Source organism: Trichogramma pretiosum, unplaced genomic scaffold, assembly GCF_000599845.2.
Source record: "Trichogramma pretiosum strain Unisexual culture from Peru unplaced genomic scaffold, Tpre_2.0 scaffold59, whole genome shotgun sequence".
In the NCBI taxonomy this organism is placed as follows: domain Eukaryota; kingdom Metazoa; phylum Arthropoda; class Insecta; order Hymenoptera; family Trichogrammatidae; genus Trichogramma; species Trichogramma pretiosum.
In genome coordinates, this window is record NW_019641668.1 from 364895 (window position 1) to 382402 (window position 17508).

At 40.6% G+C, this 17508-nt stretch overlaps 4 protein-coding genes across 10 annotated transcripts; 3 read left to right on the top strand and 1 right to left on the bottom strand.

The window, feature by feature from the left end:
* The first annotated feature begins 471 nt into the window (after positions 1–471).
* On the top strand, positions 472–2439 carry LOC106654697 (probable cysteine desulfurase, mitochondrial). Its single transcript, XM_014374684.2, has 3 exons — positions 472–566; positions 762–1720; positions 1796–2439. The coding sequence occupies exons 2-3, from the start codon at positions 864–866 to the stop codon at positions 2289–2291; spliced, it is 1353 nt and encodes a 450-aa protein (XP_014230170.1). The 5' UTR covers positions 472–566; positions 762–863; the 3' UTR covers positions 2292–2439.
* Positions 2440–2555: 116 nt separating this feature from the next.
* Positions 2556–6400, top strand: LOC106654665 (putative RNA-binding protein EEED8.10). 5 transcript variants are annotated; one of them, XM_023460324.1, is made up of 9 exons: positions 2556–2839; positions 3177–3256; positions 3464–3593; positions 3781–3872; positions 3941–4068; positions 4145–4395; positions 4486–5000; positions 5066–5342; positions 5424–6400. In XM_023460324.1, exons 3-9 carry the CDS (start codon positions 3527–3529, stop codon positions 6017–6019), a joined length of 1926 nt encoding a protein of 641 aa, XP_023316092.1. In that variant the 5' UTR covers positions 2556–2839; positions 3177–3256; positions 3464–3526; the 3' UTR covers positions 6020–6400. The 5 variants fall into 5 exon arrangements, with proteins under 5 accessions (XP_023316092.1, XP_014230117.1, XP_014230119.1 ...); XM_014374631.2 differs by lacking the exon at positions 3177–3256; XM_014374633.2 differs by lacking the exon at positions 3177–3256 and having other exon boundaries at positions 3464–3557.
* A 1821-nt stretch (positions 6401–8221) lies between these two features.
* LOC106654915 (dual specificity mitogen-activated protein kinase kinase dSOR1) lies at positions 8222–17269 on the bottom strand. Of its 3 annotated transcripts, XM_014375054.2 has the most exons (8): positions 14867–17269; positions 14389–14614; positions 14177–14289; positions 13993–14104; positions 10035–10524; positions 9870–9914; positions 9438–9604; positions 8222–9349 (listed from the first exon to the last, which is right to left on the bottom strand). In XM_014375054.2, the coding sequence occupies exons 1-8, from the start codon at positions 14986–14988 to the stop codon at positions 9233–9235; spliced, it is 1392 nt and encodes a 463-aa protein (XP_014230540.1). In that variant the 5' UTR covers positions 14989–17269; the 3' UTR covers positions 8222–9232. The 3 variants fall into 3 exon arrangements, with proteins under 3 accessions (XP_014230540.1, XP_014230541.1, XP_014230539.1); XM_014375055.2 differs by lacking the exon at positions 9870–9914; XM_014375053.2 differs by lacking the exon at positions 9870–9914 and having other exon boundaries at positions 9438–9688.
* Positions 10584–13982, top strand: LOC111693978 (sodium/potassium-transporting ATPase subunit alpha-B-like). The gene is made up of 4 exons (XM_023460321.1): positions 10584–10865; positions 10931–12089; positions 12153–12461; positions 12517–13982. Exons 1-4 carry the CDS (start codon positions 10668–10670, stop codon positions 13929–13931), a joined length of 3081 nt encoding a protein of 1026 aa, XP_023316089.1. The 5' UTR covers positions 10584–10667; the 3' UTR covers positions 13932–13982.
* Positions 17270–17508: the final 239 nt, after the last annotated feature.

Genomic DNA, 17508 nt, shown 5'->3' on the forward strand with positions numbered 1-17508 from the left:
ATCGAGTGCTGTGAAATGATCAAGAACCTAAAGAACGAAGATTTATATCATATTTATTGTGCGGCTGCAGACCCAAGCACGTGATGACGATGAGATTTTTTGCAACATGTTTCAATGTCTTGTATTATTACATGTTTGTACATTTGTCATGACATTCACATAAATAATGTAGTTTTAAAAATTTAATTCATTAATTTTCTTAGATTTTAATTTTTTCATTTTAATCTTATCTTAGTTTTATCTTCAAGAAATCAATTTCCCATTGTATGATTGTATCATTACTTTCCATTTAATTGCTTTTGAGCTCCTGCGTGTCTGCAATCACTCATACTCGCTCGTATGCTGAATATTGTATATTATCGACTGCAAAAGTCGCTACTATAGACGACACATTGTAAGTTGTGCTGTGTGCACGACAAATCGCAATACTCGTACTATACTCTGAGGCTGCCCACGTGCGCCTCTATGATTACTTTGGGAAGCCAATTGCCGAAGCTTTCGTCGGCAAAAGAAACTTGCGACTGCAACTTGTCATTTCGCTAACATCGAGCCTGTCGCAATTTAAGGTTAGTTTTGTTCTTTAATTATTTTTGTAATTATAATTCTTACTCGAGTATGTAAATTTTCTTTTTGATTGAAATTATTGATTAATCTTACGATACTGCTCGATATTTTTATAATTTACTTGAGTTACGTCATAAATATGTTTCGGCGCTGCCGGTAATTATACACAAAATGTTTATTATTCTATTTGTTTTTAGGTGGTGTCATCGGTGAAGGTAGCTTTTGAGTACAATACCATGTACTAGGTCATTGTACATCATAATCAGTGATAAAACAAAAATTATACGTCTATTTGCGCAATGTTGCGTTCGATTGGGATAATTGCCGTGAGGCACTGCCCGGTTAAAAAATCAAGGGCGTTACACACAACCAAGCTCAATCCAGTTGACATTTCAGTCAGTGTGCAGGATCCAGAAAAAGTGCAAGCCGCCCCTCCCAGTCTTGGACGAGCTCTGTACTTGGATGCTCAAGCTACGACTCCTATGGACCCCAGAGTCCTTGACAAAATGATGCCTTATTTGACAAGCTATCAAGGCAATCCTCATTCAAGAACTCACATGTACGGTTGGGAATCAGAAGCTGCCGTGGATCATGCTAGGCAGCAAATCGCAGACTTGATAGGAGCCAATCCTAAGGAAATTATTTTTACTTCTGGTGCAACTGAATGCAACAATATAGCTATCAAAGGTGTAGCCAAATTCTATAAAGACAAGAAAAAGCACATTATTACAACACAAACAGAGCACAAATGTGTACTAGATTCTTGTAGATACTTACAAGGAGAAGATTTCAAAGTTACCTATCTACCAGTTATGTCTAATGGCCTTATTAATTTAGAAGAGCTTGAAGCTGCTATGACTCCAGAAACATCAATAGTTTCAGTAATGACAGTCAATAATGAAATAGGAGTTCGGCAACCAATTGAAGAAATAGGTCGCTTATGCAGAGAAAAGAAAATTTTTTTCCACACAGATGCTGCTCAGGCTATTGGTAAAATTCCAATTGATGTCAATAAAATGAATATAGACTTGATGTCTATAAGTGGTCATAAAATTTATGGACCTAAAGGTGTAGGAGCACTTTATGTAAGAAGGAGGCCAAGAGTTCGATTAGAACCTTTGCAAAGTGGAGGTGGTCAAGAAAGAGGAATGAGAAGGTAAATGCTTTTAAGAGCTCTTTACATTAAACAATACAAAAGCAAGAATTTATTAACTTGTATTTTGATTTTCAGTGGTACCATACCTGCTCCATTAGCAATTGGCCTTGGGGCCGCTTGTGAAATAGCTAATAATGAAATGGCATATGATCATGAATATATTACAAAACTCAGTAATCGCCTTATCGATGGAATAACAAGTCAATTAACTCACGTCATTCGCAATGGTGATCCTACTTATTGGTATCCTGGATGCGTAAATCTTTCATTTGCATATGTAGAAGGAGAATCATTACTTATGGCTTTGAAGGATATTGCTCTTAGCAGTGGTTCAGCTTGTACAAGTGCTAGCTTAGAACCAAGCTATGTTTTAAGAGCAATTGGAGCATCGGAAGACTTGGCACATTCTAGTATCAGGTTTGGAATTGGCAGGTTTTCAACGCTGGAAGAAATTGAATATACAGTTGTTAATACTGTCAGGCATGTAAATCGGTTGAGAGAAATGAGTCCACTGTGGGAAATGGTTCAAGATGGAATTGATTTAAAAACAATCAAATGGTCGCAGCACTGAATTTTAAGATTGCGCTTGCTAATATACTTTTTTAATTGTATGTACATATCTCTCTGATTCCAGGACTTTGTTTTTTTATTAAAAGACTTTTTAAATTGTATAGTAGTTAAATATTGTTTAGTACTTAAATAAAGCCTTATCAAACAAATCCTAGAAAAAATTTTCAATAATGCCCGCCATCCAAACTGGCGACATCTGCCGAAACTGTTCCGCAAATAGGTCTGGTCGTTGCCGTGAAAATTTTTGCACGCGAACGTGCGTGTGCAGGGGATAACAACACACAAAATTTGCCAGCAGCAGTAGCAGTCTGAAGTCTCAGTAGTCAGTGATCTCATCTTCACTCGCGTGTTTATATTATTATACACGCGTAAAAATGTTCTGCCAAAGTTTTTAAGCTCAGCGCGGTTATTAATGAACGTCCGGCCAATCGAATAGATAAATACTTAAAAACCGCTCAAAGATAATGAAAGAATAAATAGAGCCAAAGTGTGCTATAAGCTGACAAATATTTTGGTCTTATTAAAAGTACTGCTACGCTTGCACTGAGGGTGAGTTATTTAAGCAATTATCTTAGCGTGTTTATTATGATAGCGAGAGAGCTGCGCATCGAAAGCATGTATAGGATTTATTTTCTCTACATTACGGATCGAAAATAGCTTCCGGAGTTCGCGTAAGCTCGCGCGCGGTTCAAGGTGAATTAATCGCCTTGCGTAGTGTCAACGACTTTGAAATTGCTGGGTTCGTTGCATTTTTACGTCGCTATTGAATTCGTGGAAAATTAATTAACGTCGACGATTGCACTCGTGTATCGCGGACAAGGCTTTTCTTTTATTGCTCAATTTCTTTCTCCCTCTCTATCTATCTTTCTCTCTCTCTATCTTCTAGCGTTCAACGCCGCGCAAGTCACGACCCTAAACCCGACGTTTAGCAGGCCGAAAATAGGAGAGAAAGAGTGAATATAATAGGTATGTACTACCATACATACATATCGCTCTGTACAAACAAGCTTTAACGCACATATATAAGCTCGGTACTGCTTTGCCCTCTCGTTTATTCGCAGAAATACGCTTCATACCTATAATGACCAAGTGCGTAGCGGTCGTAATTTTTCTATTACGGTGATCTCCATTCGATTGCAATTAATTTTTTGTGTGTGTTGTTATTGGCTGCAGGTGTCTCGTGAGAAGAGCAGTACGATTTTGAAGAGCAACGCACTTCTACAGCATCAATCAATTATGGAAGACGAAATCGGTGACGGATTATGCGGTATTCTGCATAGGCTGTGGTCCATCAATATAAACGGCATGTTTTTGCGTGATTTAAAAGCTAATTTTTAAATAAACTAATAATTGTACAAAGTACTTTTTTGCTTATATTAACTTGTGAAAGTCACGCCAGTCAATTTATATTAATGACTTACATTGACAGCCAATGGTGTTAATGTTTGAAATGTTTCATCAACAATAATGTTCTACTATTCATTTTTTAGATGACGTTCATCAAGATGTTCGGTTTATGAAACCATATACAACTGATGGTACACCAATTCGAAAGCTATTTATTGGCAATATATCTCAGAGAGTAAGTTTTAAATTCTTGTCTTAATCAAATCTTTGCTTATACATTTTAAAATTTCATTTTTATTACAGACTTCTTGGAAAGATCTGCAAAAATTATTTGCAGAATATGGCCCTGTTGATGGCTGCTACGTTAAAAAAAATCCTGGTAAAAGCAATTATGCTTTTGTAACTTTTTGCCACAAAGAGGATGCTTTAAAGTTAATATTTAAATAATTTTACTTAAATACAAATGATTGATTAATGTATAATTAACCATACTTAATTTATTTTTAGAGCAGCAAAAGCTGGTCATATGAAAAAAATTCATCTCCACAACAGAGACTTGAGAGTCGTTCCAGCTGATTCATGGCATCAACCAGACAGCATTGAAAATTTACAAAAAAAACAAGAAAAGGCATCGATGGCTGAGGCAGAAATCAAATATGATTTAAATCCAGATTGTTTAATACATGGCCTAAATGATGATTGTTTAGTTCATATATTCAGTTTTTTACCTATTGTTGATAGAGTAAGAAGTGAAAGAGGTATGGAATCAAATATAAATTTAATTCTACTATACATTTCATTTATTCAAAGGTAAATGTTTAATTAATCACAACAATCATATTTACTAGTATGCAGAAGATGGCGAGTATTAACACAATATTCGTGGCATTCTTTCAAGCGAATTGATCTATCTAATTCAACCTGGGGTATCAATTCTGAGATTCATCCAATAGAAGTTGATACACCAATTCTTAGAAAAGTTTTACTTCGATGCGGTCGTTACTTAACTCACATTGATTTTTCTTCCTTTGGAAAAAAATTAAGTAAAAGCACTCTAACAGTTATTGGACATTGCTGTTCAAATCTTCAATCAGTTGATGTAACTGGTCTTGATGTATCTCCAGCTGGTGTCAAAGCATTAGCTTCAAGTTGTGAACAGCTCACAGAATTCAGTTTAGGACACTGTTCTTCTTCCTGTGACCCAGATTTATCAACTTTGTTTTCAAAAAATAAAAAATTAAAAAGTGTTAAACTCTCGCAAAATGGTTCAACTGGTAAGTGCTTCCTCAGTTTGACCGGAGAAAGTTTGGAAGAACTTGTAGTGGAGAAATGTCCTAATATATCACCATGTCATTTTTCGAAGGTATGTTTTGTATTGAATATCAAATTTTTTGTAAGTCAACTGTTCTTATGAAAATTGTTTTTTAGGCTATACAATCGTTTACCAATTTGAAAACGCTAATAATCGATAAATGTGTTAGCTTTAATGATCAAGTTGTGAAAGCAATAAGTACACATGGAAAAAATATTTCAACTTTGAACTTGTGTGATTATTATCCAATGATAAGCAAGGAAGTTATGCCACAACTGGCATCATTAGAAAACTTAGAAGTACTTGATATATCACAGAACTATTTAGTTCAAAATGATTTTCTAATTGCTATCTCAGTTCATTGCAAATTGCTGAAAAATGTAGATATCACAGGTATGAAAAATATTCATATTTACGTAAATTACCTAATAATTTTGAAAAAACTTCATAAAATTATCCGAACTTTATTTACAGCTTGTGATAAAGTCGATGACACAGGTCTAGCCAGTATTTGTTCACTACCTTTGATTGAACATCTTACTGTAAGTTATATTGGAAATATAACAGATGCAGTGTTAGTAAACATGCCTCGATTAAAAACCCTCGAATGTCGGGGCTGTCCACTCATAGGCAATAAAGGTCTAGTTACACTTTTAGAAGAATCACACAATCTATGGCTGATAGATTTATCTGGCTGCAATTTGATTTCTAATGAACTCATTGACTCTGCTATTGAATCAACAAAAAGTAGAACTAACGGAGTGGTTTGCAAAATGTACGTTGGCGGTACAAAAGTGACTGAAACAAAAAAAGTGTCTCCATTTTTGCAAGTGCTTAACGTTGATTTATGCGAATATTATAAGCGACCCGATTTCGATCACAATCAGTACAATTTCTTCCCGGACGAGATGTACGATTTGTATGATATGGACGATGATTACGGCTTTGATAATTTTAATGAAGAATTCGAAGAAGATTTCGAATATGATGCGCTTTACTCTATGGATTTCCCAGATTATGATAATATGTTTGAATTTTACCATGCCAATGAAAGTGATTTGGATGATTAACCAAACGAATTAGTTTTTAAGTATTATTAAGTTGAATAACACAACTGCTGTGAACACTCCTTTGAGAAAATGTTAAATATTAAGAATTGTTATGAAGAATCTAAATATGTATCGATTTCATCAATATCGTGACATTTTAAGTGAAAATGACACTTTGCACGAAATTTGAAGATTATTTAAAATTTTCAAACTAAACGATTTTGAATGTTTTTTTTATGAACATATTTATGCATAAATCAATACTTAATTATTTACTTGAGTGATACGTTTTTGAAATGTTATGAAAGGTTTATGAAGTGAAATCATGTAATTATTTTTTTTTTTAAGAGCACAAAGTCAATTCATAGTTATATTTATTATTTACTGTTATTTAAATACATATATTAGTCAGGTTCACCGGCTGAAATTTTTGAAACAATTTGAATCAAAAATAACACTCCAATTCATTCATTTATTGGAAAAAAAATTTATTAAAATATTAAAACTTCTGACATTTATATTTTTTTACTTAATTTTACTGGCTTCCAGAGCAGTATAATTTATTGTAGCAGCACAGGTCAACGCCATACTCCAAAGGAAAGCCGCAAACAATTCATTTTGTAAATATAATTCAGTTTAAGCAGAATTAAACTACTTAAGAAATAGTACATAAAATGAATAATGTTGTGATCTTTTAATAGGATGCCGATTATATAATTTATTTACAAATGAAAAATTATACGGTCTATGAATAATTGTAAACATTAGTTTATTAAGTAGACTGAATAAAACTTATATAAAATTGATCTACGAATGTGTGTGTTTATAATAATTTATTATCCATAATATCTTTATAATCAATTAGTATTCATATTTTAACAAAGGTACTAATATTAATAATATAATAACAAATCAGTTTAGTCATACTGTCTGTTCAGAAAATTTTTCGATAACTAACTATGTGCAAGTCTTCTTGAAGCACTTTCAAATTTTTTTTATTTACAATTGTAAAGTGAAATGGTTTATTTACATCAAAAGTGCATTGTCATTATTTTTAACAAAGTCAATTAACAATTTGACAGACGTTAACGCAAACTGACAAAATTGACAGCTTTACTCACAGGAGCAAGTGCATAGATTCCAATGAGTGCTGAGACAAACGATTATAATTCACATTGAGAACCTACGTCGAGAACATACGTTCCAAACGTTTTCTCAAGATTTACATCTGTAAAATAATGTAGTACTCATGGGTAGAAAAATTCAAGCTAATCTTTACACATGGAATATGTTCAAGTCTTGCGATTTTGTTTCTTTATTTGAAAAAGCTTAACAACATAGTGATAAAATTTCAACTGAAACTTTCAGATTATCATTCATAGTTTGATAATAGAAATTGAATTTCACGTAGATGATCATTGTTAGTATAATAGTTAAAATTTCGAAAAAAAATTAATGAAATAAACGAACCAACAATGAATTAAAAAATCTAAGATTAATGCATCTGGAGGACATTTCCGATCGCCAGCGAGCCATATACATTATTATTCTATTAACATTTTGCTGTACGGAGAAAAAACGTTGCTATAATATTAATAACATTTTATACTCCTTGAAAAAGCGCAGAAAAGATATTTTCCTTTACTAGTTTAAATCATTTACTATAACTCGCTGATACTTGTAATATATTCAAACACACGCTTATAATCTAGATTATAATGCACCATTTCGTACAAGTCGTACGCAAAGTCGTAGGAAAAAAGTTTTCAAAACGAGTAATATTCAATTTTTATCATAGAAATAGAAATACAAGAATTGCAGAGTCAGTGAAGCGTTGTACCGCGAATCTTATCGTGAAATGCACTTTTTGAAAAGGTTTGATTTGGGATAAGGAATGATTGTAAATACAACATAGCAAAACTGCATATAATACCGTACGCTTTTCAGTTCAATCATTTTGGAAGTTTTGATATCATAGTGAGTTTCAGTACATAGTAATAAAGTGAATATGCAGTTACTTTCATTCAAAAGCTTTCATTACAAACTACAATATACATCACGGCAATTTGATCGTCTTTTTAATTTTTTTAAAGTTTTAGCATATATTATAATGTATGGCAGAAATGTATCGAACATACATATGAGGTTTTTTCTCGAATTTATCAGTCCATTTAAATGTATTTAAAAAATTTTTTAATTGGTTAAACAAGTACTATTTTGAACTGAAGTATTAGATGTTTGCTTTATTAAAATTCAAGTGTATAATGTTTATAAATTGGATCAATTTTGATCGAAGAAGCTTGATTTAATAAAGATATATACAGCATTCAGGTACAAATCTCACAAAAATCAACGCATAAATGCATTTATAATGCCACAACACATTCAATATTATAGATTATATCGCTATATACTTTTATAATTCACTCAGGTATTTTTTTTTCACGCTATACTGTTAGTATTCCAAGTAGATTATTTTTATCCTTTTTTATTTTCTTGTCTATTACAGAAGAACTCGTTTTTTTATAGTATATATGTCATATATATTTTGAGCAAGTAGCAGTTGAAAATTATTATCAAACTTTCTTGATTATTTTATTTGTTCTTACATACTTTTAAATAAAACGATGTAATTTGACAAGAAAAAATAGTATAAAACAAATTGTTAAAACATCAGTGGCGAGATACGAAAAAAAGGTAGAGTTAAGTTAACAGCCTCATATTTCACGTACCCCTTGGCATTTTTAAAAAAATGCTTATGCTCCTATTTACACATTTAACACATAAAACTCTTGTTGCGCGAAAATACAAATTCTGTACAGCAATATGACACGGTGTTCGATACGATCGTTTCGATGGGCAACTATCTTTGTTATCACATAAATAAAATTGACTATTATCATCAATACAAGCATACGTATATTTTATATTATATATAGTTAAACATCTACGAAGCTTCAATATAATTATATATCCGTTGTGGGAATCGACGATCGTAACTGAATAAACAAATAACAACAGAACACTAGAAAGAGACAGAAAAAAAAAAAATTAAAAGTACGCCACTGTGCGGAGCGTGCACATTAGTTACCGATATCAAACTCTACACACGCGTTGAGTAAAGTAGGAAGAAAAAGTACTTGGAGACAAATTAAAGGAACAAGAGTTAAAAAATGCGACTCAAGAGTATTGGACGCGGATACAAGTGGTCAAGTATGTAAGAGTGACATTTATTCAGGATTGTACGTTAGCCAAACGCGTCGGGGTCGTAGGCTGAATCTCCATTGTTCTGCACACCCAGCCGGCGATGTCGACGTTTTCCGATTCTGCTTTTTTGATCCATTCGTGATTCTGCGAAGAATGAACGAAATTCGAGTTGACAATTAAAAAATTCCCACTACTTATAAAATAAAAAATATAATGATGTTGCACTAAATACCATGAGAGTTTTTAAATCCGCTCGTTCGGTTGGATTCTTTTTCAGGCAACGATTAACAAAGTCCGTGAAGGAGTCGCTGAAAATTCCAGGTGGCAGCTTTGGCGGTGGCTCGTTTACAATGTAATCCAGCAGCTCGAATATCGCCATGGGCCGTGGACTACTCGGATCTGGAATATGAGACAATCGATTTCCAACTGGAAATTGGGAAAATGGGCGTTTCCTGTCTGGAAGCTGAGATAATCGTTTGAAGCCTAGATTTTGCGATGAGTCGATTGAAAAAAGTAAAAAAACAAAAATTAAATAAAATGATGAATGGATGCATTATAATGAAAATAATGAAAAAATTATAAAAATATAATAAGAAAAAGCGGGCGAAGCAAGAATGAACGATGAATAAAGCACGCCATTGATAATATATATCAAGTACTTTACCAGCTTGACTATCGTTTTTATACTCGAAGTGCACTGGCAGTCGACCTCGAGTGGCAAAGACAGAGAAAAAGAAATACAGGGTAAAAACGCTTTCCACGCTCTTACTAAATGTATCTGCAGTATTATTTTCAATTCACATTATAATAAAAAAGTCGTTCAACTTACTGTGCGCTGGAGACGGATTAATCAGGGCAGCGGAGCTGTTTGCTGGGCCCGCCGACGCGACCCCCGAAGACGTTGCACCGGTCGAATTGTTGACGGAATTCATGGAGCCCGCCGCAGCCGCGCTGGCTTCGCTGCCCGCGGAGGGCGACGCCGCCGCCGCCGCGGCCGCCGATGTCCTGCCGAATATCGCGTTGATCGTCTTCTCGTCCGGGGGCGGAATCGGATACATGCCGATGGCCATTTCGACGAGCGACAGGCCCAGAGACCAAATGTCGCTCTGCACGGAGTAGTGGGTGCCTTGGAGACGCTCGGGCGACATGTAGCTGCGAGTGCCGACGAACGAGTTCGCCATGGAGTCGATCAGCTGTCCCGAGACGCCGAAGTCGCAGATCTTGATCTCGCCGGCGCTGTTGACGAGTATGTTGCTGGGCTTGACGTCGCGATGCATTATCGCGTGCTTGTCGCGCAGATAGCTCAGACCCTTGAGCACCTGCGAGCACATATGAAACAAAAGAGTAACGTTAACGTCCGGCCGTGTGTCTGTGTGTATATAGGTGTGTAAAACACCGATCCAACCTACAAATGCTACCGATTTGATCAACATTCAATTCAAATACAATCAAGCACGGAATTATGGCCAAGGAGTTGATCAGTAGAATGTCAGCGAAACTGCCTCATATCATCAGCGGCGGGGGCGGTATAAGCGATCGCGAGCTCGAGGATCTGCATCGCGAGGTCGACACGCACGACCACGTGGTACCCATTCAGCGCCTCTGCGAGAGACTCCAGACTAATGCCGAAACGGGCCTCACCGAAGACCAAGCTCAAGAGGTGAGTAATAACTGATCATAAAGTCAGGGCAGAGAACGTTTTTAGCTACATCCCCATCGATTTAGATCCTCGAGCGGGACGGACCGAACTCTCTGCGTCCGGCCAAGGTCACGCCCGAGTACATCCACTTCCTGCGCTGCATGTGCGGCGGCTTCGCGCTTCTGCTCTGGCTCTGCGCGCTACTCTGCTTCGTCCTCTACGGCGTGGGCGAGCTCACGAATCAAGACGAGGAGGGCATCGAGTACTTCGGCGTGATAATCGTCGTCATCTGCATCATCTCGGGCCTGTTCGCCTACCTGCAGGAGACCAAGAACTCCAAAGTGATGGACTCGTTCAAAAAGATGGTGCCCACCAAGGCCCTGGTGATTCGCGGAGGCCGCAAGATGGAGGTCAACGCCGAGGATCTCGTGCTCGGCGACCTCGTGGAGATCAATCTGGGCGACAGGATACCGGCGGACATCAGGATCATTCAGAGCAACGACATGCGCGTCGAGAACTCGAGCATCACGGGGGAGAGCGAGGCCCGGGCGCGGACGGACCATCCGACCGACAACAATCCTCTGGAATCGAAGAATCTCGCCTTCTTCTCGTCGTTCTGCGTGGGTGGCGCGGGCCGAGGCATCGTCATAGCCACCGGCGACGACACGATGATCGGCCGCTTGGCCGGCTTGACCACTCATCTCAGCAAGACCGAGACCACCATGGCCAAGGAAATAAAACATTTCGTGCACATCATCACGTTCGTCGCCGTCGCCTGCTCCGTCCTGTTCTTCGTCATATCTCTCATCATCGACGGCAACGTCATCCACGCCTTCGCCTACTTCTTGGCCATACTCATAGCCAACGTGCCGGAGGCGCTGCTCATCACCGTTACCACGAGCCTCACCCTCTCGGCCAAGAAGATGGCCTCCAAGAACTGCCTCGTGAAAAATCTCGAGGCCGTCGAGTCGCTCGGCTCCACCTCGACCATATGCTCCGACAAGACCGGCACCCTCACGCAGAATAAAATGTCCGTATCGAACATATGGTTCTCCAGCACGAGATACAATGTCGCCCAGAATCTAAATCTCGGCGTGGATCGTGAACTGCTGCTGGAGATTCCGGCGTTCAACGTCTTCATCAAGTGCGCAACTCTCTGCTTGAGGGCCGAGTTCAAGGACGACTCGGACGAGCAGTTCGAACTGATCGAGGATCGACACGTTATAGGGGACGCTTCGGAGACAGGTGAGCAGCAAACGATGCCTTCCTCCCAGGATCACACATTGACGAAAATTTTCCACTGAATAGGAATCTTGAAATTTTGCGAACACATCCATCTGACCAAGACGTTCCGCGCGTCTTTTCCAAAAATTGCTGAAGTGCCGTTCAGCTCGGTTACCAAGTATCAACTGTCCATCCACAAAGACCTCAGCAAATACGTTGTCATTATAAAAGGTGCACCCGAAGTCGTGCTGGAATTTTGCAGTACGGTCCTGGTGACCGACGGTACCGCGAGACAAATGCTGCCCGAGGATTTCGAGATCAGTCGCAAAGCCTTCACCGAGATGGGCTACCGAGGCGAGCGAGTGCTGGCCTACTGCGACTTCGAGCTACCTGGTACGAGATAATCGTGTTCGTTCTGACGTTTTCTTCATACTCGTCCATTTTTCAGAGGACCCCTACGATGAAAATTACGCGTTCAATACGACGAGCATCGAAAAGTACAACTTCCCTCTCAAAGGCTACCGATTCGTTGGCTTCATCAGTCTTCTCGATCCGCCGCGTCCGTTCGTTTACGAGGCGGTGCACAAGTGTCGCACGGCCGGCATCAAAGTCATCATGGTCACCGGCGATCATCCTGTCACGGCCATAGCCATAGCCAAGAAAGTCGGCATCATCGGCGAGGGTCACGAGACCAAGTACGAGCGCACCATGCTGGCTTCCTCGACCAGGGCTTCGTCGACCAAGTCCAATACCACCACCTCGAACGAGGAGGAGGCCATCGTCGTGACCGGCACGGAGCTCAGGACCATGGACGAGGGCCAGTTGGATCATCTGATCAAGAGCTACGAGGAGATCGTGTTCGCGCGGACGTCGCCTCAGCAGAAACTGCTGATCGTCGAGAGCTTGCAGAGACTCGGCGAGATCGTGGCGGTGACCGGTGACGGCGTGAACGATTCGCCGGCTCTTCGCAAAGCTGATATTGGAATCGCCATGGGCATCACGGGCTCGGATGTGGCGAAAAATGCGGCTGATATGATTCTTCTCGACGACAACTTCATCTCCATCGTTTTCGGCGTCGAGGAGGGTCGGCTCATATTCGACAATCTGAAGAAATCTATTGCCTACACGCTCACGTCGAGCATCCCTGAAATGATGCCGATGCTTGCGAGCATAATTTTCGCGATTCCGCAGCCGTTCGTTTTGGAATTGGTGCTCCTAGTCGACATCGGTACGGACCTGCTTCCCGCCGTGGCGTTGGCCTACGAAAAAGCCGAGTCCGACATAATGCGTCGTGCGCCGAGAAATCCTCAAGTAGATCAGCTCGTCAATAAGAGGCTCATATCCATGACATATGGTCAGATCGGAATGACCCAATCCATGGCTGGTTTCTTCACGTACTTCAGCATTCTCATGTTTTACGGATTTCTGCCGAAAGATTTGATTGGCTTGCGAGCCGACTGGGAGAACAAAAACATCGACGATCTTAAGGATTCTTACGGTCAAACGTGGACGTACGAGAGACGAATGTCGCTACTGAACGAAGCGAGAACTGGATATTTCTTGTCCATTGTCATTACACAACTTATCGATCTGATCATGTGTAAAACACGAAAAAATTCCATTTTTCAACAAGGCATGAGTAATTGGACTTTGAATGTTTCCATTGTCTTTGAGATCGTTCTGATTAGCTGCTTACTCTACATACCGGGTACAGAAAAAGTATTTAAAACAATGCCATTAGACTTTCATTGGTATTGGTTTTGTCTACCGCTGGGATTGATGCTTTGGATATATGACGAAGTGAGAAGATATTGGATTAGAAAAAAGCCAGGCTGTTTTCTCGAAAAAGAAACTTACTATTAAGCCATCTTTCATTACGTTTGAAAATCTAAGAATAAATGTGATGTATTTGAATATTCATTACCGCAGATGTGATGGTTCCTAATATTGGTTCTGGTATTCGCCCAGCTTTTTTAAGTATAAGATCCAATGATCCGCCATCCATATATTCCATGCAAATACTAATTTCTCCATCACTAAAAGATGTTTTATCAAGATTAGTATGCAGAAGAACTTGAATAATTAAAGAAATTATAAGAAAATGTTACCTGTAGAAAGCACCATAAAAACCAACAATGTGAGCAAAGTTGCATTCGTGGAGTACTTTGAGCTCCCTGATGATTTGTTTTTTGATAGCAGGTTTGACTTCTAAGTGTATAAGCTGTAGTAAGTGAATAAAAAGTTGTTATTAAAGTCAATATTTGTAAGATGTTTAAAAAGTAAAAACTTTTCAATTGTAGATTCTATGAATATTACATGCCTTCATTGCCATTATGAGTCCGTACTTTTTATGCCTAACTTTCATGACAACACCACCATTTCCAGCTCCAAGTTCGCCAAGTTTTTCAAAGTCTTCATCGCACAACTCGCCAACCTTCTCTTTTTGACCCAAGAAGCTTTCAAGTCTTTTTCTCTGTTCTTCGTCCATGCCAAGTTCTTCTAATCGCTCTTGAATAGCATCGATGCTCATTTTTCCCATTACGCCGCTAGTTAAAACAAAGCCATGTATCAATGTTTGATAAGAGTTTAACTATTATAGGTATGACATTGTCACAGACAGTTTTTTTCTCTCTTTCTCTACAATGATCCAAGCAAGCTCACTAATAATAGCACTACAAAGGAGTTTTTTCTCTCAACTTTAGCGTCCTTGAAACGATAAATCAATCTTTCGCGTTATCTATCTCGGCTAATTGTGCATCGCACGTAAGTATAAACATAAGGTAATAGGAAAAACTTACTCTGGTATGACAGGAGCTGCCTCGTTGTAAGCTGCTGGTGCAACTGGTGGCGAGGGCGAGACCGGCGGTGCTGGCTCGATGGAACCAGGTGGTAGGGTCAGATTCAGCTTGTTCTTGGACATGACGAACGCTGCGATTGTAAATAAAGGAAAAACAACGAGGCGCTGATCAGCGAGGATAGATCACAACTCGCAGACGACGAGTATCGCGGCGACCGAACTCGACGGTGGCCGCAATAAACAATGTAAAACACGACAACAACGAAGCTGTCAACAATAGCAAGTAGAATAACAATAACAAGACGAAGAACGAGAGACAGCAGCTTCTAGACTATATCGAGAGCCCCCGAGTGTGCGTATAAGAGGCTCCTGGTCACTAATGGTCGAGCAACAGGCTGACGCGCGGGGGGGTGGCTGCTGTCGCGATCCCGGACAGTGCAGCCGAGCGCGATATTATTATCGTAACCGCGAGGTCGTCGGCTCGATCGATTCACCGAAGCCGAGTTATTTCGGGTGATCACTATTAACTACCACTGCCTATTATACACTTGTGCGCGCGCGAGAGAGCCGAGAAAGTGTCCGAGAGGATGCGTATATGTATCGACTAATGTTGTACACCACACGCACACACACACACACACACGAGCAGCACACAGGAGAGTCTCTGGAGCAGTAGTATACTACATACACAGACACACGCACTCACTCGCGTATGGGCGCGCGGCAATTGTGTATATTATTATACGTTACGAGGCACGCGCTGACGCACCACCAGACACACATGCACAAACTGTATGTATACCGTCGCGGCTATACACGAGAGCAATATTATAATGTATCGGCGCAGATGTATATAGCAGTATACACACTAGACGCACACACAGCAGCAGCAGCTCTTCTCTAATATCTGTCTGGCACTTTGTGTCTATAATATATGCTATCGAGCTTTGCGCGTGGAGCAGCTGGATTTTTCTTCTCTATTCCTTATTATCTATATAGCTGCGCCGAGTGCGCGCAGGTCTATTCTGCTACGAGCAGCGGCGGCGCGTCTCTCACACTCGTATGCGTGTATATGTCTGTGTGTTAATCCCAGGATCCTCGAGCTGTATATGAAGCGAGCGAGCCGCAGGTGCGGATGTTTGACGTGCAAGTCTGCGTCTCCAAAGTCCAACGTCTATGTCTGTGTGCGTGCACTCGAGTGTACACAAACACGTTGACACATGTAGCGCCCAAAGTCCAGACTCGGCGCGGTGGCAGCGGCGCGTCCGACTCTCTCCGATAAGATGATGTTTTTTTAGCCGCCTCGGAGTTGGCAGCAGCGCGCGTCGGCCGAAAGACGCAGAGTGGCCAACGTTGCTTCATTCGAGCGCGCGACGTTTAAAAGACAAAGTCACCGAGTCGCAAAAAAAAAAAATAACGGCAAAAAGTGTTGTAGTTACATCTACAGCAGGGTCCGCGCCTTATCGTTGACACGGACCTGTCAGGTTAGCTCATTATTCTTTCTGAGATGTATCGAACACTGTTAGTTGTTTCTCTTCAACACTAATCTACTGCTCTATCCGATTACCCTAAGAATTGGGCGTTTTCCTCGACCGATGCGATTTTGTCGCCGTCGTCCGGTCATTGGATCGCGTCGTCTTCGTCGAGCAGGCATCGCCACCGGTACCCTTTTTTTGAGCTCCCTCCTCTTCCTCTTGTCGCTTCGGTCGTCGTTGTCGTCGTTGTGGCACTGCTCGACGCGGCTTCGCCTCCTCGCCGCTGAGTCGCCCGCGCGCAGGGCAACTCTGGCCTCGGCGAGTCACCGCGTCTCTAAACTCCCGTACACACACACGGACAGACACACTCGCGAACGCACATCGGAGAGAGAGAGAGAGACATCCCGCTTTTTCGACCAGCGGCGGCTACTTGTGACTATCGACGAGCGATCGACGTTTGACGTACGGTCACAAATATCCCATATAGTTTTGGCTTTTCTTCATCCTCTTGGTGGCTTCTTCTTCTTCCTATTGACTTCCTTGGATTGCTTCCTTAAACTTCCTTTGACTCTTCCTGTTCCTTCGCGTAGCGGCCTGCCAAATGATTGGTGGGGGGATTGCTTCGCACCAGAGGTTGTTGGCTCCAGGGTGGTTCCTCAGATCTGGTCCATAGGTTGTCCTAGCTGTTGGATTGTTTGTTTGTTTTTTTTTTCAGTTTCGATTCGGAGCGCGAAGGGGTTTGCACTTTGAATCGTGCACATTATCCTCCCATCTAAGCGTTGAGCTCCCACAACGCGGCGAAGGACGTCTCCTTTCGACGTTGAGGCGTGACGGTGGCGCATCGGCAAACGACTGCCGACGCGTCGCCGCTTCGGGACGACGTTGAGAGGGGGCCGCCTCGTCGGTTGATTTCCTACGTCGAGCTTGGGCTCGCAGCTCCGTATATGTACTGATCCGAGGGCCGATCTCGCCGCTTGCGGGTACTCGATTCGTAGGGGGAAAAATCGTGGCGCGAGACCCCAAGCGTCGTAACCGTGAAACGATCCGCGATTTATAACACACATGTGTTAATTGTTATTATATGTAATATACATACGTGACAAAAACGATTCTCGCTCTCGGTTTTCGAAGGCCAACCACATTACTATGTACGACCGATCCGATCGAG

What these genes read in the sequence shown, in the direction of transcription:
- LOC106654915 (XM_014375053.2), bottom strand. Translation starts at nt 14,988, where the DNA reads ATGTCCAAGAACAAGCTGAATCTGACCCTACCACCTGGTTCCATCGAG. An exon ending in GACTCATAATGGCAATGAAG is followed by an intron (nt 14,290 to 14,388) that starts GCATGTAATATT and finishes CACTTACTACAG; the next exon opens with CTTATACACTTAGAAGTCAA. An exon ending in CGGATTTAAAAACTCTCATG is followed by an intron (nt 9,350 to 9,437) that starts GTATTTAGTGCA and finishes CATTCTTCGCAG; the next exon opens with AATCACGAATGGATCAAAAA.
- LOC111693978 (XM_023460321.1), top strand. Translation starts at nt 10,668, where the DNA reads ATGGCCAAGGAGTTGATCAGTAGAATGTCAGCGAAACTGCCTCATATC. An exon ending in CCGAAGACCAAGCTCAAGAG is followed by an intron (nt 10,866 to 10,930) that starts GTGAGTAATAAC and finishes CCATCGATTTAG; the next exon opens with ATCCTCGAGCGGGACGGACC. An exon ending in AGGGGACGCTTCGGAGACAG is followed by an intron (nt 12,090 to 12,152) that starts GTGAGCAGCAAA and finishes TCCACTGAATAG; the next exon opens with GAATCTTGAAATTTTGCGAA.
- LOC106654665 (XM_023460324.1), top strand. Translation starts at nt 3,527, where the DNA reads ATGGAAGACGAAATCGGTGACGGATTATGCGGTATTCTGCATAGGCTG. An exon ending in CACCATGTCATTTTTCGAAG is followed by an intron (nt 5,001 to 5,065) that starts GTATGTTTTGTA and finishes ATTGTTTTTTAG; the next exon opens with GCTATACAATCGTTTACCAA. An exon ending in GAAAAATGTAGATATCACAG is followed by an intron (nt 5,343 to 5,423) that starts GTATGAAAAATA and finishes CTTTATTTACAG; the next exon opens with CTTGTGATAAAGTCGATGAC.
- LOC106654697 (XM_014374684.2), top strand. Translation starts at nt 864, where the DNA reads ATGTTGCGTTCGATTGGGATAATTGCCGTGAGGCACTGCCCGGTTAAA. An exon ending in CAAGAAAGAGGAATGAGAAG is followed by an intron (nt 1,721 to 1,795) that starts GTAAATGCTTTT and finishes TTTGATTTTCAG; the next exon opens with TGGTACCATACCTGCTCCAT.